Consider the following 16,748-nt stretch of genomic DNA (forward strand, 5'->3'; position numbering starts at 1 on the left):
TGCTTAAGTAACTAGGAAAAGAACAGCAAACTAAACACAAAGCAAGAAGAAAGATGGAAAAACCAAAGATCACAATAAGATAAGTGAAACAGAGAAAAGAATAAAGAAAATCAACAAAACCAAGACTTCGTTCTTCGAAAAGATCAACAAAATTGACAAGCCTTTAGCTGGACTGACTATAACAATTAGGCAACAAAATTACATGAAAAGGATCCAAATAAAAAAGGAAGAAGTGAAACTATCTCTATTCACAGATGACATGATCTTACATATAGAAAATCCTAAAGAATACACCAAAAAAAAAATCATTAGAGCTAATGAATTCAGAAATGTTGCAGGGTACAAAAAAAAAAAAAGTTGTATTTGTACACATGAGCAAAGAACAATTCAAAAATAGAATAAGAAATACTTCCATTTACAATACCATCAAAAATTATAAAATACTTAGGAATAAATTTAACCAAGTAGGTGCAAGCCTTGCTCAGTGAAAACTACAAAGCATTTCTAACAAAAATTAAAGTAGAACTAAATGAATAGGAAGACATCTGTGTTCATAACTCAAGACTTAATATGGTTCACAAGGCAATACTCCCCAAATTCATCTACAGATTCAAAATAACCCCTAGCAAAACACAAATTGCTTTTTTTTTCTTGAAGAAATGGACAAGCTGATCATAAAATTCATGTGGAATTTCAAGGGACCTTGAATCAAAACAATCATGGAAAAAAATCAAAGTTGGAGCATTCACACTTCACAATTTCAAAATCAACCTCGAAGAAAAGTAATCAAAACAAAGTTGTATTGACATAAAGGCAGACAAATAGTTGGATGCAGAATTGAGAGTCCAGAAATAAACTTGTATGTTCATGGTCAACTGATTTTCAATAAGGCTTGTGAGATCATTCAATGAGAATATAATAGTCTTTTCAAGAAATGGTACTGGGACCACTGAATACCTATGTGCAAAGACAGAAGTTGGACCCTTCAACATGCCATACACAAAAATTAACTTAAGATGAGTCACAAACCTAAATATCAAAACTAAAACTACCAACATGCTAGAAGAAAATGTACAAGTAAATCCTCATGATCTTTGTTTAGGCAAAGCCTTCCTAGCTAACACACCAAAAGCACAGGACAAGGGTTGGGGGGAGGGGAGAGAAATAGAAAAATTGGACTTGATCAAAATTAGAAATGTTTGTGCTTCGAAGGATATCATCAGTATATTATATATAGGATCCTGGGAAGATGGTGGCGCCTCACCTGCGGTCCTTGGGCCCGTAGGTCACTGGGCAACCTGAAGCCAGGCCACGGCTGGGGAGGCAGCATGACCTCCGCACAGCAGTTCATACCTTCTAACAAGCTATTTGAAAAACTAAAAAAAGGAGGACAGCCAGGACCCAATCCTGGGAAGATGGCGGCATAGGAGGACGCTAGGCTCACCGCGTGTCCTGCTGATCACTTAGATTCCACCTACACCTGCCTAAATAACCCAAAAAACCACCAGAAAACTAGCAGAACAGAGTCTCCAGAGCCAAGCGCAGACGAGAGGCTCACGGAAGAGGGTAGGAAGGGGGCGAGGTGGTGCGCGCTCCACGGACTGGCGGGAGGGAGCCGGCGGAGGGGCGGAACTCTGGCCAAGCAGAGCCCCCGAGACTGGCTTGCAAAAACGGAGGGGACAGATGGAGTGTGTTCCAACAGCAAGCGGGACTTGACATCTGGAAGGTTATAAGCTAACAGCTCTGCTCGGGGAACAGGAGAGCTGGAGGACAACAGGAGGGAGAGTTGTTGAGCCCCTGACGACAGAGCTCAGCTTGGCGGGGAACAAAGGCGCTTGCCAGAGCCATCTCCCTCACCCATCCCCCAGCCAAAATCCCAAAGGGAACCAGTTCCTGCCAGAGAACTTGCTTGCACCACGCAAACACCCAACTCTGTGCTTCTGCGGAGCCAAACCTCCGGCAGCGGGTCTGACACCCTCCCGCTGCCACAGGGCCCCTCCTGAAGTGGATCACCTAAGGAGAAGCGAGCTAAGCCTGCCCCTCCTGCCCCCGTGCACCTTGCCTACCCACCCCAGCTAATACGCCAGATCCCCAGCACCACAAGCCTGGCAGTGTGCAAGTAGCCCAGACGGGCCACGCCCCCCCCCCACAGTGAATCCCGCCCCTAGGAGAGGGGAAGAGAAGGCACACACCAGTCTAACTGTGGCCCCAGTGGTGGGCTGGGGGCAGACATCAGCTCTGACTGCTGCCCCGCCCACCAACTCCAGTTATAGGGAGTTAACCTCAGCACAGGGGAAGTGCCCTGCAGGTCCGCACCACTCCACGGACTATCCAAACGACATCCAAAACGACATTTGGACTATCCAAAATGACAAAACAGAAGAATTCCCCTCAGAAATACATCCAGGAAATAACAACAGCTAACGAACTGATCAAAAATGATTTAAACAATATAACAGAAAGTGAATTTAGAATAATAGTCATAAAATTAATCGCTGGGCTTGAAAACAGTATAAAGGACAGCAGAGAATCTCTTGCTACAGAGATCAAGGGACTAAGGAATAGCCAGGAGGAGCTAAAAAATGTTATCAATGAGCTGCAAAATAAAATGGAGACAACTACGGCTCGGATTGAAGAGGCAGAAGAGAGAATAGGTGAACTAGAAGATAAAATTATGGAAAAAGAGGAAGCTGAGAAAAAGAGATAAAAAAATCCAGGAGTATGAGGTGGAAAATTAGAGAACTTAGAGAGGCACTAAAGAGAAATAATATACACGTAATTGGTATTCCAGAGGAGGAAAAGAGAGGGAAAGGTGCTGAAGGTGTACTTGAAGAAATCATAGCTGAGAACTTCCTGGATCTGGGGAAGGAAAAAGGCATTGAAATCCAAGAGACACAGAGAACTCCCTTCAGACGTAATTGAATCAAACTTCTGCATGACATATCATAGTGAAACTGGCAAAATACAAGGATAAAAAGAAAATTCTGAAAGCACCTAGAGATAAATGTGCTCTAACATATAAAGGGAGACCTATAAGACTCGTGATTGATCTCTCTACTGAAACTTGGCAGGCCAGAAAGGAATGGCAGGAGATCTTCAATGTGATGAACAAAAAAAAAAATATGCAGCCGAGAATCCTTTACCCAGCAAGTCTGTCATTTAGAATAGAAGGAGAGATAAAGCTCTTCCCAAACAAACAAAAACTGAAGGAATTTGTCACCACTAAACCAGCCCTACAAGAGATCCTAAGGGGGACCCTGTGAGACAAAGTATCAGAGACATCGCTACAAGCATGAAACCTACGGACATCACAATGACTCTAAACCCATATCTTTCTATAATAACACTGAATGTAAATGGACTAAATGCGCCAACCAAAAGACATAGGGTATCAGAATGGATAACAAAACAAGACCCATCTATTTGCTGTCTACAAGAGACTCATTTTAGACCTGAGGACACCTTCCGATTGAGAGTGAGGGGATGGAGAACTATTTATCATGCCACTGGAAGTCAAAACAAAGCTGGAATAGCCATACTTATATCAGACAAACTAGACTTTAAATTAAAGGCTGTAACAAGAGATGAAGAAGGGCATTATATAATAATCACAGGGTCGATCCATCAGGAAGAGCTAACAATTATGTCTATGCGCCGAATATGGGAGCCCCAAAATATATAAAACAATTACTCACAAACATAAGCAACCTTATTGATAAGAATGTGGTAATTGCAGGGGATTTTAACACTCCACTTACAGAAATGGATAGATCATCTAGACACACGGTCAATAAAGAAACAAGAGCCCTGAATGATACATTGGATCAGATGGACTTGACAGATATATTTAGAACTCTGCATCCCAAAGCAACAGAATATACTTTCTTCTCAAGTGCACATGGAATATTCTCCAAGGTAGATCACATACTGGGTCACAAAACAGCCCTTCATAAGTATACAAGAATTGAGATCATACCATGCACACTTTCAGACCACAATGCTATGAAGCTTGAAATCTACCACAGGAAAAAGTCTGTAAAAACCTCCAAAAGCATGGAGGTTAAAGAACACCCTACTAACGAATGAGTGGGTCAACCAGGCAATTAGAGAAGAAATTTAAAAATATATGGAAACAAACGAAAATGAAAATACAACAATCCAAACGCTTTGGGATGCAGCAAAGGCAGTCCTGAGAGGAAAATACATTGCAATCCAGGCCTATCTCAAGAAACAAGAAAAATCCCAAATACAAAATCTACCAGCACACCTAAAGGAAATAGAAGCAGAACAGCAAAGACAGCCTAAATCCAGCAGAAGAAGAGAAATAATAAAGATCAGAGCAGAAATAAACAATATAGAATCCAAAAAAACTGCAGAACAGATCAACGAAACCAAGAGTTGGTTTTTTGAAAAAATTAACAAAATTGACAAACCTCTAGCCAGGCTTCTCAAAAAGAAAAGGGAGATGACCCAAATAGATAAAATCATGAATGAAAATGGAATTATTATAACCAATCCCTCAGAGATACAAGCAATTATCAGGGAATACTATGAAAAATTATATGCCAACAAACTGGACAACCTGGAAGAAATGGACAAATTCCTAAACACCCACACCCTTCCAAAACTCAATCAGGAGGAAATAGAAAGCTTGAACAGACCCATAACCAGCGAAGAAATTGAATCAGTCATCAAAATTCTCCCAACAAATAAGAGTCCAGGAGTTCTACCAGACGTTTAAAGCAGAGATAATACCTATCTTTCTCAAGCTATTCCAAAAAAAAGAAAGGGAAGGAAAACTTCCAGACTCATTCTATGAAGCCAGTATTACTTTGATTCCTAGACCAGACAGAGACCCAGTAAAAAAAGAGAACTACAGGCCAATATCCCTGATGAATATGGATGCAAAAATTCTCAATAAGATACTAGCAAATCGAGTTCAACAGCATATAAAAAGAATTATTCACCATGATCAAGTGGGATTCATTCCTGGGATGCAGGGCTGGTTCAACATTCGCAAATCAATCAACGTGATACATCACATTAATAAAAAAAAAGAACCATATGATCCTGTCAATCGATGCAGAAAAGGCTTTTAACAAAATTCAGCAACGTTTCTTAATAAAAAACCCTCGAGAAAGTCGTGATAGAAGGAACATACTTAAAGATCATAAAAGCCATTTATGAAAAGCCCACAGCTAACATCCTCAATGGGGAAAAACTGAGAGCTTTTTCCCTGAGATCAGGAACATGACAGGGATGCCCACTCCCACCGCTGTTGTTTAACATAGTGCTGGAAGTTCTAGCATTAGCAATCAGACAACAAAAGGAAATCAAAGGCATCAAAATTGGCAAAGATGAAGTCAAGCTTTCACTTTTTGCAGACGACATGATATTATACATGGAAAATCCGATAGACTCCACCAGAAGTCTGCTAGAACTGATACATGAATTCAGCAAAGTTGCAGGATACAAAATCAATGTACAGAAATCAATTGCATTCTTATACACTAACAATGAAGCAATAGAAAGACAAATAAAGAAACTGATCCCATTCACAATTGCACCAGGAAGCATAAAATACCCAGGAATAAATCTAACCAAAGATGTACAAGATCTGTATGCTGAAAACTATAGAAAGCTTATGAAGGAAATTGAAGAAGATATAAAGAAATGGAAAGACATTCCCTGCTCATGGATTGGAAGAATAAATATTGTCAAAATGTCAATACTACCCAAAGCTATCTACACATTCAATGCAATCCCAATCAAAATTGCACCAGCATTCTTTCGAAATTAGAACAAGCAATCCTAAAATTCATATGGAACCACAAAAGGCCCCGAATAGCCAAAGTAATTTTGAAGAAGAAGACCAAAGCAGGAGGCATCACAATCCCAGACTTTAGCCTCTACTACAAAGCTGTCATCATCAAGACAGCATGGTATTGGCACAAAAACAGACACATAGACCAATGGAATAGAATAGAAACCCCAGAACTAGACCCACAAACGTATGGCCAACTCATCTTTGACAAAGCAGGAAAGAACATCCAATGGAAAAAAGACAGCCTCTTTAACAAATGGTGCTGGGAGAACTGGACAGCAACATGCACAAGGATGAAACTAGACCACTTTCTCACACCATTCACAAAAATAAACTCAAAATGGATAAAGGACCTGAATGTGAGACAGGAAACCATCAAAACCCTAGACGAGAAAGCAGGAAAAGACCTCTCTGACCTCAGCCGTAGCAATTTCTTATTTTACACATCCCCAAAGGCAAGGGATAAAAGCAAAAATGAACTACTGGGACTTATGAAGATAAAAAGTTTCTGCACAGCAAAGGAAACAGCCAACAAAACTAAAAGGCAACCAACGGAATGGGAAAAGATATTTGCAAATGACATATCGGACAAAGGGCTAGTATCCAAAATCTATAAAGAGCTCACCAAACTCCACACCCGAAAAACAAATAACCCAGTGAAGAAATGGGCAGAAAACATGAATAGACACTTCTCTAAAGAAGACATCCGTATGGCCAACAGGTACATGAAAAGATGCTCAAAGTCACTCCTCATCAGGGAAATATAAATCAAAACCACACTCAGATATCACCTCACGCCAGTCAGAGTGGCCGAAATGAACAAATCAGGAGACTATAGATGCTGGAGAGGATGTGGAGAACGGGAACCCTCTTGCACTATTGGTAGGAATGCAAACTGGTGCAGCCACTCTGGAAAACAGTGTGGAGCTTCCTCAGAAAATTAAAAATAGACCTACCCTATGACCCAGCAATAGCACTGCTAGGAATTTATCCAAGGGACACAGGAGTACTGATGCATAGGGGCACTGGTACCCCAATGTTTATAGCAGCACTCTCAACAATAGCCCAATTATGGAAAGAGCCTAAATGTCCATCAACTGATGAATGAATAAAGAAATTGTGGTTTATATACACAATGGAGTACTACATGGCAATGAGAAAGAATGAAATATGGCCCTTTGTAGCAACGTGGATGAACCGGAGAGTGTGATTGATGCTAAGTGAAATAAGCCATACAGAGAAAGACAGGTACCATATGTTTTCACTCTTATGTGGATCCTGAGAAACTTAACAGAAACCCATGGGGGAGGGGAAGGGAAAAAAAAAGAGGTTAGAGTGGGCGAGAGCCAAAGCATAAGAGACTCTTAAAAACTGAGAACAAACTGAGGGTTGATGGGAGGTGGGAGGGAGGGGAGAGTGGGTAATGGGTGTTGAGGAGGGCACCTTTTGGGAGGAGCACTGGGTGTTGCATGGAAACCAATTTGACAATAAACTTCATATATTAAAAAAAAAAGGCAAAGGATATCATCAAAAAAGTAAGACAACCCAAAGGGAATGATTTAAAAATCAAAATGACAAAGAAGTAAGTCCATAATTTGACATGTTGTGATGAGTGTCCTAGAAATAAAGCAGAGAGTGATAGAATTGGGACTGCCATTTTAGATAGACTTATCAACCAATACATTTCTCATTAAGAAGGATTTGATCTGAATACAAGTTAAACATCACTCTTTTATTTCAGTTTAATTAACACTAAAAGTACCACGTCATGAAATACAAGAGAGGCAGGTGGTACTAGAAGGAACTGATCAACACAAACACTAGAGAGGGTTTGAGTGAGATTACATTCTAAAAAAAATACATTATTTTTGGCAATTTGAGAGTATTAATGAGAGAAATTTCTGTGCAATATTGAAACAAAAATTAAATTGTAGTGAAATAAATATCAAGAAGATGAGGAAGAGTAAACAAAATAAAGAGGTTACTCACAAAGTTTGTGAAGGGGAAAATAAATAGAAGCAATCTCTGGGAGGGATATGAAGTAAACATACATTTGAAGGTGGGGGGCTACTTCAGAACTGTCATACAATTTGAGGAGAATTATTCATCAGTTAAACTCTGAGGAGTCTGGAGTAGAAAGCTGTCCATCTGGGGAACTGCCCTAAGATTAGTGTTGGATGTGTCTACTCCCTGAAATTACTTGGCTAACCCCCAAGGGCACCAGAGGCCTTATTTTGATTTAAAAAAAAAAAAAGCATTACACCCTGGAGGACGCTTAGAGTAGAGTGGGGAAGGCTTATAGACCAGCACACCAAACCAGGCATCACCAGGATCCAATTTATTCTAAAACCCCACACTCCAGGGATGACAAACAAAGTTACAGATCTGCTCTGAACAACATATGGCTGAACACAGGTAGCTGAAGCCAGGAGAGCAGAAACAGCTACAGAAAGCACTGTCAGTGTGAAAGCCTCTTCAAAGATCCTCCTGAAGTAGTAAGGAAACCAACCAATGATCTACATCCTGAGAGGTGAGGGGATTGATGTGTCCCACATTCCAGTAATTCTGTCCTGACTCTGAATTTGATTAGTATATGCCTTCCACTTCCATAGCTGGCTTTACTTATTTGATCTTCACCTTTACTACCTCCCTTCTTACAAGCTCTTCCCATCTATAGAGACTATGGTCTATGATCAGAAAATAGGAGAGAAATGAAGCAGAGCTCTAAGATGATGGGACAACCTCAAAAGGATGGGACTTCCCAGTCAGACGACCATGAAAATACTTTTTACCTTACCTCTCAAGGGAGAAACTAAGAATTGGATGGATTCCTCCTGCGTGTACCATGCTGCATAAAGGAGAGGGTGAGACAAGAGTGAGAAAATACCATGAAAACTCCTGCAATTTTGAGTGTGGCATTTCTTCAGTTGGGCATTCATTCACTTGGTCCCTATAGATCGTAACTTAGTTTCTCAGTTTCTAGAACAACCACAAAGCTATTTTGGTCAATCTGTTGCTTGATTAGTGATCTGTGGTAGAACAAAGACCTACAGTTTCCTAGCCCACTATTTTGCTGACATCAGTCTCTCAGGTACAGTTTTAGATACAATTGCTTGAAAAGTTCTCCAAAAATTAAAGAATTAATAAATCAAGAATATATTTAAAAAGAGAACCAAGAGTAAAAGCAAGCCACAAAATTACTTAAGCAAAGAAAAACAAGGCTAAATATGCGTACTATATTTCCAATTTGTACCATACAGAAATATAGAAGCTGTTAAACGTTTGTTGCCATGGGGCGCCTGGGTGGCTGTAGGTTAAGCATCTGATTTGAGTTCAGGTCATGATCTCACAGTTCATGAGTTTGTGTCAGTCGGGATCTGTGCTAACAGCCTGGAGCCTGAGACTGCTTCAGATTCTGTGTGTGTGTCTCCCTCTGCCCCTCTCCTGCTCTCTCTCTCCCTCTCTCAAAAATACATAAACATTTTTTTTAATTTAAGATTTTTGCCACTTGTTCCTCCTCCTACCTTTTGTTAATAACATAAGGGATTTAAAAATACAGCTCTAGGTATGTCTTTAACATTCCTTTCATAATCAGAAAAGGAAACAAATGCTATTCCATAGGGTACTAACCTTTTGGCTAAGATTTTATGAAAGGAGTGTTGGATTTAAATGCATGACATTAAAATTTTGCTGTAGCTTTGACACATATTAGTGATTTTGATACATGATCCTTATCTAGACAAATCACTCAATCTGTTTCCTCACCTGTATGGTAAAATTAAATGAAGTGCTTTATGTCAGAAATTATTCTCCAACAACAAGACACTCAAAAAGCCTGGTCAGAGTTCTAACTGCGGCCACTTATTCTCTTTCTGAAATCCCTAAGAATGGAGATATCACCTCTACTCCCTAACTTTACTTACTTGTTAGGGATCAGTTGTATGCTTCACTTCAGGTACTGAAATCCTTGTCTCTAGTACCTCAGAATTAACAGTTTCGCAGAAAAAGTCTTTAAAGAGGTAATTAAGTTAAAATGAAATCTTGACCATGGACCCTAATCCAATGTGACAAGTGTCCTTAAGAAGAAATTTGGGCACAGTCATGTGCATTTACAAACAATAGACAATGTGAAGACATCAGAAGAAGACAGTCATCTATAAGCCAATGAGAGAGGACTGAGAAGAAAACAGGACCACCAACACCTTGAGTTTGGACCTCTGGCCCACGAAACTGTGAGAAAACAAATTTCCATTGGTTAAGTTACTCAGTCTGTAATATTTTGTTTGGCAACCACTGAAAGCTAGAACAGGCCTGATATGTATGTTTCTTTAAAATGTATCTGTCTCCCGCATTATGTTCATGTCCCCAGCATATAAAAATATATGCTGGATTTCAGGCACATAGAATCAGTAAATCTTTACTTGTATTATATTAAATCTTTATCTTATTATCACACTGGACCTTCTTTTATTCTTAGGTAAACTTTTTCCCAGAGTCTCAAGGGGATAAAGGATGCATTATATTTAACAGAACTGAATTATTGTGGTGAATCTTATACCTGCACAGAAATTTTAACCTTTAGCTAAGCTAACCACACACTATCCTTGCTTCCCTTAATCCGTAGGCAGATGCTGAGAAGAAGACATCCCATGATATGGATACCACCCTGAGTATAACCAATAGCTCAAGGCTTCAAGTGTCTGAGTTCATCCTGGTGGGGCTCCCAGGCATTCATGAGTGGCAGCACTGGCTCTCCCTGCCCCTGGCTCTGCTCTACATCTTAGCTCTCATTGCCAACATCCTCATCTTGATCACCATCCAACATGAGCCTTCCCTGCACCAGCCCATGTATCAGCTCCTTGGCATCTTGGCTATCGTGGACATTGGCCTGGCTACCACCATCATGCCCAAGATCCTGGCCATTCTCTGGTTTGATGCCAAGGCCATCAGCCTCCCTGAGTGCTTTGCTCAGATCTATGCTATCCATACTTTCATGGGAATGGAGTCAGGCATCTTCCTCTGCATGGCTGTGGATAGATATGTAGCCATTTGCTACCCCCTTCAGTACTCCTCCATAGTCAATGAGGCTTCTGTGATCAAAGCCACCCTGTCCATGGTGCTCAGGAATGGCCTGTTGACCATCCCACTGCCTGTACTGGCTGCCCAGCGACACTACTGCTCCAGAAATGAAATTGACCACTGTCTGTGCTCTAATTTGGGGGTCACTAGTCTGGCCTGTGATGACATCACTATTAACAGAGTATGCCAGTTGGCCTTGGCATGGATTACACTTGGGGGTGACATGGGTCTGGTCTTTGCTTCCTATGTTTTGATTGTTCGCTCTGTGCTGAGGCTGAACTCCGCTGAAGCAACATCGAAGGCCCTGAGTACCTGCAGCTCCCATCTCATCCTCATTGTCTTCTTCTACACAGCCGTTATTGTGCTGTCTGTCACCCACCTGGCAGGAAGAAAGGTCCCCTTCATCCCTGTTCTCTTCAACGTGCTGCATAATGTTATGCCCCCAGCCTTTAACCCCATGGTGTATGCCCTCCGGACCCAGGAGCTGAGAGTGGGCTTCCAGAGGGTGCTTGGTTTGGGTGAGAATGTGTCCAGGAAGTGAGCCAACTTTTGATGGCAGAATTTTACAACCGGTATTACAGAAAGAGCACATGCTTTGGAGCACAACAGCCCTGGGTTAAAATTCCATGTCTCCCAGTTGCTAGCAATATCGATTCAAATTAACTCACCTGTTTTGTAAAGTGTATACTATGTTCCAGGCACTGTTCTAAGCATTTCTCAAATATTAACTCAAATAATTGCACAACAACCCTATGAAACACGTACAACTGTCCTTTACACATTCTGCAGGTAAGGCAAGAAAGTTGAGACACTTGGCCAAGGTCAAATGGGAAGGACGTTGCAGAGTGAGGTTAGAACCCAAGCATTCAGGCTCCAGAGTCTCTGTTCGTAACCCTTACCCTTTTCTCTCTATTCAACCTTGCTACTAACTTTTAAAAACATAAATTAAGATGACAATAAAAAGGAATGATCTCCAAGTGAAATTATAAATCTCTTGTCTTTTAATAAAAGAATATTCCATTTAAAAGGTGGCAGCAATTTTCCTGTCCAATAGTAAACACAGCACATTTTAAATCCTCTATAGTCACTCTATAGGATCCCTATCAGTTATAAGAATGTAGGTCAAGTTGGGACACTTGGGTGGCTCAGTCGGTTAAGTGTCTGACTTCAGCTCAGGTCATGACCTTGTGGTCTGTGAACTCAAGCCCCATGTCTGGCTCTGTGCTGACAGCTCAGAGTCTGGCGCCTGCTTCAGATTCTGTGTCTCCCTCTCTCTCTACCCCACTCGTACTCTGTCTCTCTCTCTCTCTCTCTCTCTCTCTCAAAATAATAAATAAACATTAAAAAAAGAATGTAGGTCAAGAATTTGACAGTAATTATTTTGTTATTTTATAAAGTTTTTACCAACTCTTGATTTTATTTCCATTATAGAGCCTAAAGAGGAATATTCAATTTGTTATATTCAACATTACTTGAATTTCTCTAATGAATTCAGAAAATCCTAATGATGCCCAATGGTTCACTGAAATTATAAAGGACACCAAAAGTATCTAAAGAGTATTTTTTTCTGTAAAAGAAATGATATTTGTTTGGGGACAAAAAGAATGAAAGTTGCTCTAATGTTTTTTTATTTATTTCAGTGCCAGATCAATAAGGGTGGAATATTGGCTCCAAGATAGCATGCAGATATGACATTTCTGACCCAATCACATAGCATTATGGCTGACTTCGCAAGGAGAAGCCTAACTTGTGCCAGTAAATTTGGAAGTTCAAATGTGACAGCATTAGGCCATTAACCCTCAAGGAACTGAATCATCTTTCCTTTGACAGAGTGAGTTAGATAGAGTTTCATTATATCTAATGTCAATACAGAATTGGACCATGTGCTTTCACCTGTTTTTAATTGTGATTCCAGACACCAAAAACAAAAGCAGTGACAACGGATAAACAGTAGTGTACTAATGGATGGGTCAAAGCCTGTTACTCTTTCCACATGATGTTTAGACCAAGTCCCTGGGATCCTTTGACATTTCAGGGAGAAAGAAAAAAGTCCCAGAAAAAAAGATACTAGAATCTCCTCTAATATTGCCATCCAAGAGATTGGATCCATTTCTATTAATGGCTGATAGGATAATTCAAGCAAAGTGTCCTGCTGAGAACAAGTAGAAATCATGGATGAACATCTTTAAATGGGTATAGACATTGGAAAACTAACAAATTAGTAAAAATTATGTGAGACTCAGAGAGACTTCTTTTCAGGTTAAATGTGTAAAGAAAGTTTAGAAGTTGTCATCCCCATCCTCACATCAAGAAAAAGTTGAACAACTGAAAATCAACCACTTCCTGGACCCACAAGAAAACTGAGGTGACAGGGCTAACTGACTTCCTGGTGTCAGAGGAATCCCTTCCTCTAGGTGGGAAATGGCTGTAATAAAGTCTCTTCCCCATGGAGATGAGGCCTTTATCATGGAGAATGCTCTGGGATTATTTCATAATGTTAACTTCTCCCCTCCTCCTGCCAAAATCCAGGGGGCCCATCTTGGATCTATACTGTGAGAATCTGCTGGAATTGCTGGATATTAAGTGTGGGGCTTCCCTAAGACTGTAGTCCCCAAATATTTCTCATTTTCATACTAAACTACACTCATACTACAGCAATATGCCAAAATTACCTTTGACGTCTTACTACCAGTTTGTGACTCCAGCAGCTTCTACTCTAAGTAAACTGATTCTCTGTGTTTTCCTATCTCTCCAAATTTTGGGGTGGCACTTTGCCCTGCAACAATCAATTCCCTTATGTATTCAAGAAAAATTATTAATATTCCTTTTTTTCTAATTTTTCTTCTTGTAAGGACAGGAGTGAAGACTTCTAAGTTCTTTACACATCAGAAGTCCTGGTATGGGATTAATACCCAATGTACAAGATAAATATCCATAAGTCTACACTGATATAAGTAGATGATTCAATAAATAAATGGAGAATAATAGACAAATCTCCCATGTAAAAATTTCCAAATAATTTATGTATGTACACCATCCTCAAATAGCTGGAACATAATTACTTACTTCTTAAGTGCATAACTCGTTATTTCTCTCCCAAGAGTACAATATGGGAAGTGGGAAAAAGAATCAGTTTACAAATGAAGAAACTAGGGTGCCTGGGTGGCTCAGTCGGTTAAAAAACAAATGAAGAAACCCAACAAACACTATGTCAGTTAGGTGATCAAGTTTACATCAACACTGACAAATCATGTACATAATAAGTATCTCTGATATGATATGATGAGAATAGACTTTACCTCTTTGGCATTTCTCCAAAACACATAATCCTGGTCCAATCATAAGAAAAGTATCAAAGCAAAAGGATTGTGGAGACCTGGCATCTAAATGTAATGTTCTGTCCTGATGGAATCCTGGAACAGAAAAAAAGACATTAGGTAAACATTTTAAAAATCTGAATAAAGCATTACTTTAGTTAATAATACTGTATCAATATTGGTTAGTGAAAGGTGACAAATGTACTGTACCAAAGAAATTAATAACAATAGAGAAGGTAGGAGTGGGATATATGGGAATTCTACACTATCTTCACAACTAACACTATTCTAAAAATCTAAGTCCATTCTACAATAAAAAGTCCATTTTTCATTTGCTTTTATCTATCTTTTTTGATTAAAGTATCCTAGGTGGTGTGAGGTAGTATTCCATTGTGGTTTTTGATTTGAGCTTCCTGATAGCTAGTGATGTCGAGCATGTATGTGTTCACATGCATACTGGCCACGTGCATGTCTTCTTTAGGGTAATGTCCATTCAGATCATTTGTCCAATTTTAAACTGGATTTTTAGTTGGGTTGTTTGTCCTCTTATTATTAAGTTGTAAGAGTTCTTTGAATATTCTATATACAAGTTCCTTATCAGAGATATGATTTGCATGTATGTTCTCTTATGCTGTGGGGTTGTCTTTTTAATGTCTTGATGGTATTCTTTGAAGCATGGACGTTTTTAATTTTGATGACATCTAACTCATATATTTTTCTTTATTGCTCATGCTTTTGGTCTCATAGGTTTTGCCTAATGTCAATGTCATAAAGATTTGTTCCTATATTATCTTCTAAGGGTTTTATAGTTTTAGTTCTTGCATTTAAGCCTATGATTCATTTTAACTTTTATATATGATATGTGAGAAAATGATATGCATCCTGCATATCCAATTATCCCAGCACCATTTGTTGAAAAGGCTATTCCTCCCATCAAATTGATTTCATAACTTTGTTAAAAACCAGTTAACCATAAGTATGAGAGTTTATTTCTGAATTTTCAATTCTATTCCATTGAACTATATATATATCCTCATATTAATACCATGCTGTTTTGATTATTATAACTGTGTAGTAAGTTTGGAAGTGTGAGTCCACCAACTTTATTCTTTTTTTAAAATATTATTTTGCTCTTCTTGGTCCCTTGAATTTCCATATGAATTTTAAGATGAACCTGTCCATTTCTGCCAAAAGGCAGTTGAAATTTTGATAGGGACTTCACAGAATCTGTGGATCAATTTCAGGAGTATTGCCATCTCGATATTATCTCTTCTCATGAACAAAAGATATCTTTCCCTTTATTTAGTTTCTCTTTAATTTCTTCTAAACATTTTGTAGTTTTCAGAGTACACATTTTGCCTTCCACTTGTTAAGTTTACTCTTAAATATTTAATTATTTCTGGTGTTAAATGAAATTGTTTTCTTATTTGAATAGTTCATTGCTAGCATAAAAAATACAAATAATTTATGTACAAATTACCTTATCTCCTTGTTTATTACTTGTTTATTACTTATAATAGCTTTTTTCTACATACAAGATCATGTCGTCTGCAAATAGAGATAGTTTTACTCCTTCCTTTACAACCAAGTGCCTTTATTTTAGTTTTTTGCCTCTGCCCTGGCTAGAACTTCAGTATGTTGAATAGAAGTGTGGGAACAGACCTCTGTATCTTATTCCCCATCTTAGAGAGAAAATCTCCAATCTTGCATCATCAAGTATAATGTTAGCTATAGGGTTTTAATAGATGGGCTTCATCAAGTTGAGGGAGCTCCCTTCTATTCCTAGTTTTTAAGTGTCTTTATCTTGAAAGAGTACTGGATTTTGTCAAATGCTTTTTCTACATCTTGAGATGATCATGTGGTTTGGGTTTATATTCCATTGATATGGTATGTTGCATTAGTTGATTTTCACCAATCTTACATTTTTTAGATAAAACACACTTGATTATAGTATATAATCATTTTTATATTTTGCTGAATTCTGTTTTCTAGTATTTTGTTGAGAATTCTTTATCTGAATATGGATTTTGAATGCTTTTTATATTGTTTCAATATACCCTGTTAATTAAACAAATGCTAACAACGTCTTGAATCAAATGACTCTCCCAAACTGCTAAGACATAGGACCCTGAAGACACAGGACCTTTACAACTGGAGTTACCACATGGCTGAGAGCCACAGAGACACACGTTGCAGAGACAAGAAGAGAGAAAGGGATTGAGCTCTACATGCCCATTTTTTTTCCCCTTTACATCAATCACTAATAATAAGATACTCCTACTCTGGAAAGTGAGTGAAGAGTGAACAGAAGCTAGAAGTGTCACAACAATGTACTATCTTGTACAAGGCACAATACATCAAAAAGGGGAAACGTTAGTCAACTACCAATTAGGGTTGTGCTTAGCTGTATAAAACACACTAGATTATAGTGGCTTAACCAAATTGGAGTTTCTTTATCTCACCACACACACACACACACACACACACACACACACACACACACAGATTCAGGTAGTTGAGTTGTTATA

The 16,748-nt window shown here is 39.0% G+C and overlaps 1 protein-coding gene across 1 annotated transcript; it reads left to right on the forward strand.

Moving 5' to 3' along the window:
• The first annotated feature begins 10,434 nt into the window (after nucleotides 1-10,434).
• LOC122482638 (olfactory receptor 688-like) lies at nucleotides 10,435-11,458 on the forward strand. The gene has a single exon (XM_043578954.1). The coding sequence runs from the start codon at nucleotides 10,479-10,481 to the stop codon at nucleotides 11,442-11,444; it is 966 nt and encodes a 321-aa protein (XP_043434889.1). The 5' UTR covers nucleotides 10,435-10,478; the 3' UTR covers nucleotides 11,445-11,458.
• Nucleotides 11,459-16,748: the final 5,290 nt, after the last annotated feature.

This window comes from Prionailurus bengalensis, chromosome D1 (assembly GCF_016509475.1).
Source record: "Prionailurus bengalensis isolate Pbe53 chromosome D1, Fcat_Pben_1.1_paternal_pri, whole genome shotgun sequence".
In the NCBI taxonomy this organism is placed as follows: Eukaryota; Metazoa; Chordata; class Mammalia; order Carnivora; family Felidae; genus Prionailurus; species Prionailurus bengalensis.

Bases quoted from the DNA above. Each gene is read 5' to 3' on its own strand.
- LOC122482638 (XM_043578954.1), top strand. From the start codon at position 10,479: ATGGATACCACCCTGAGTATAACCAATAGCTCAAGGCTTCAAGTGTCT.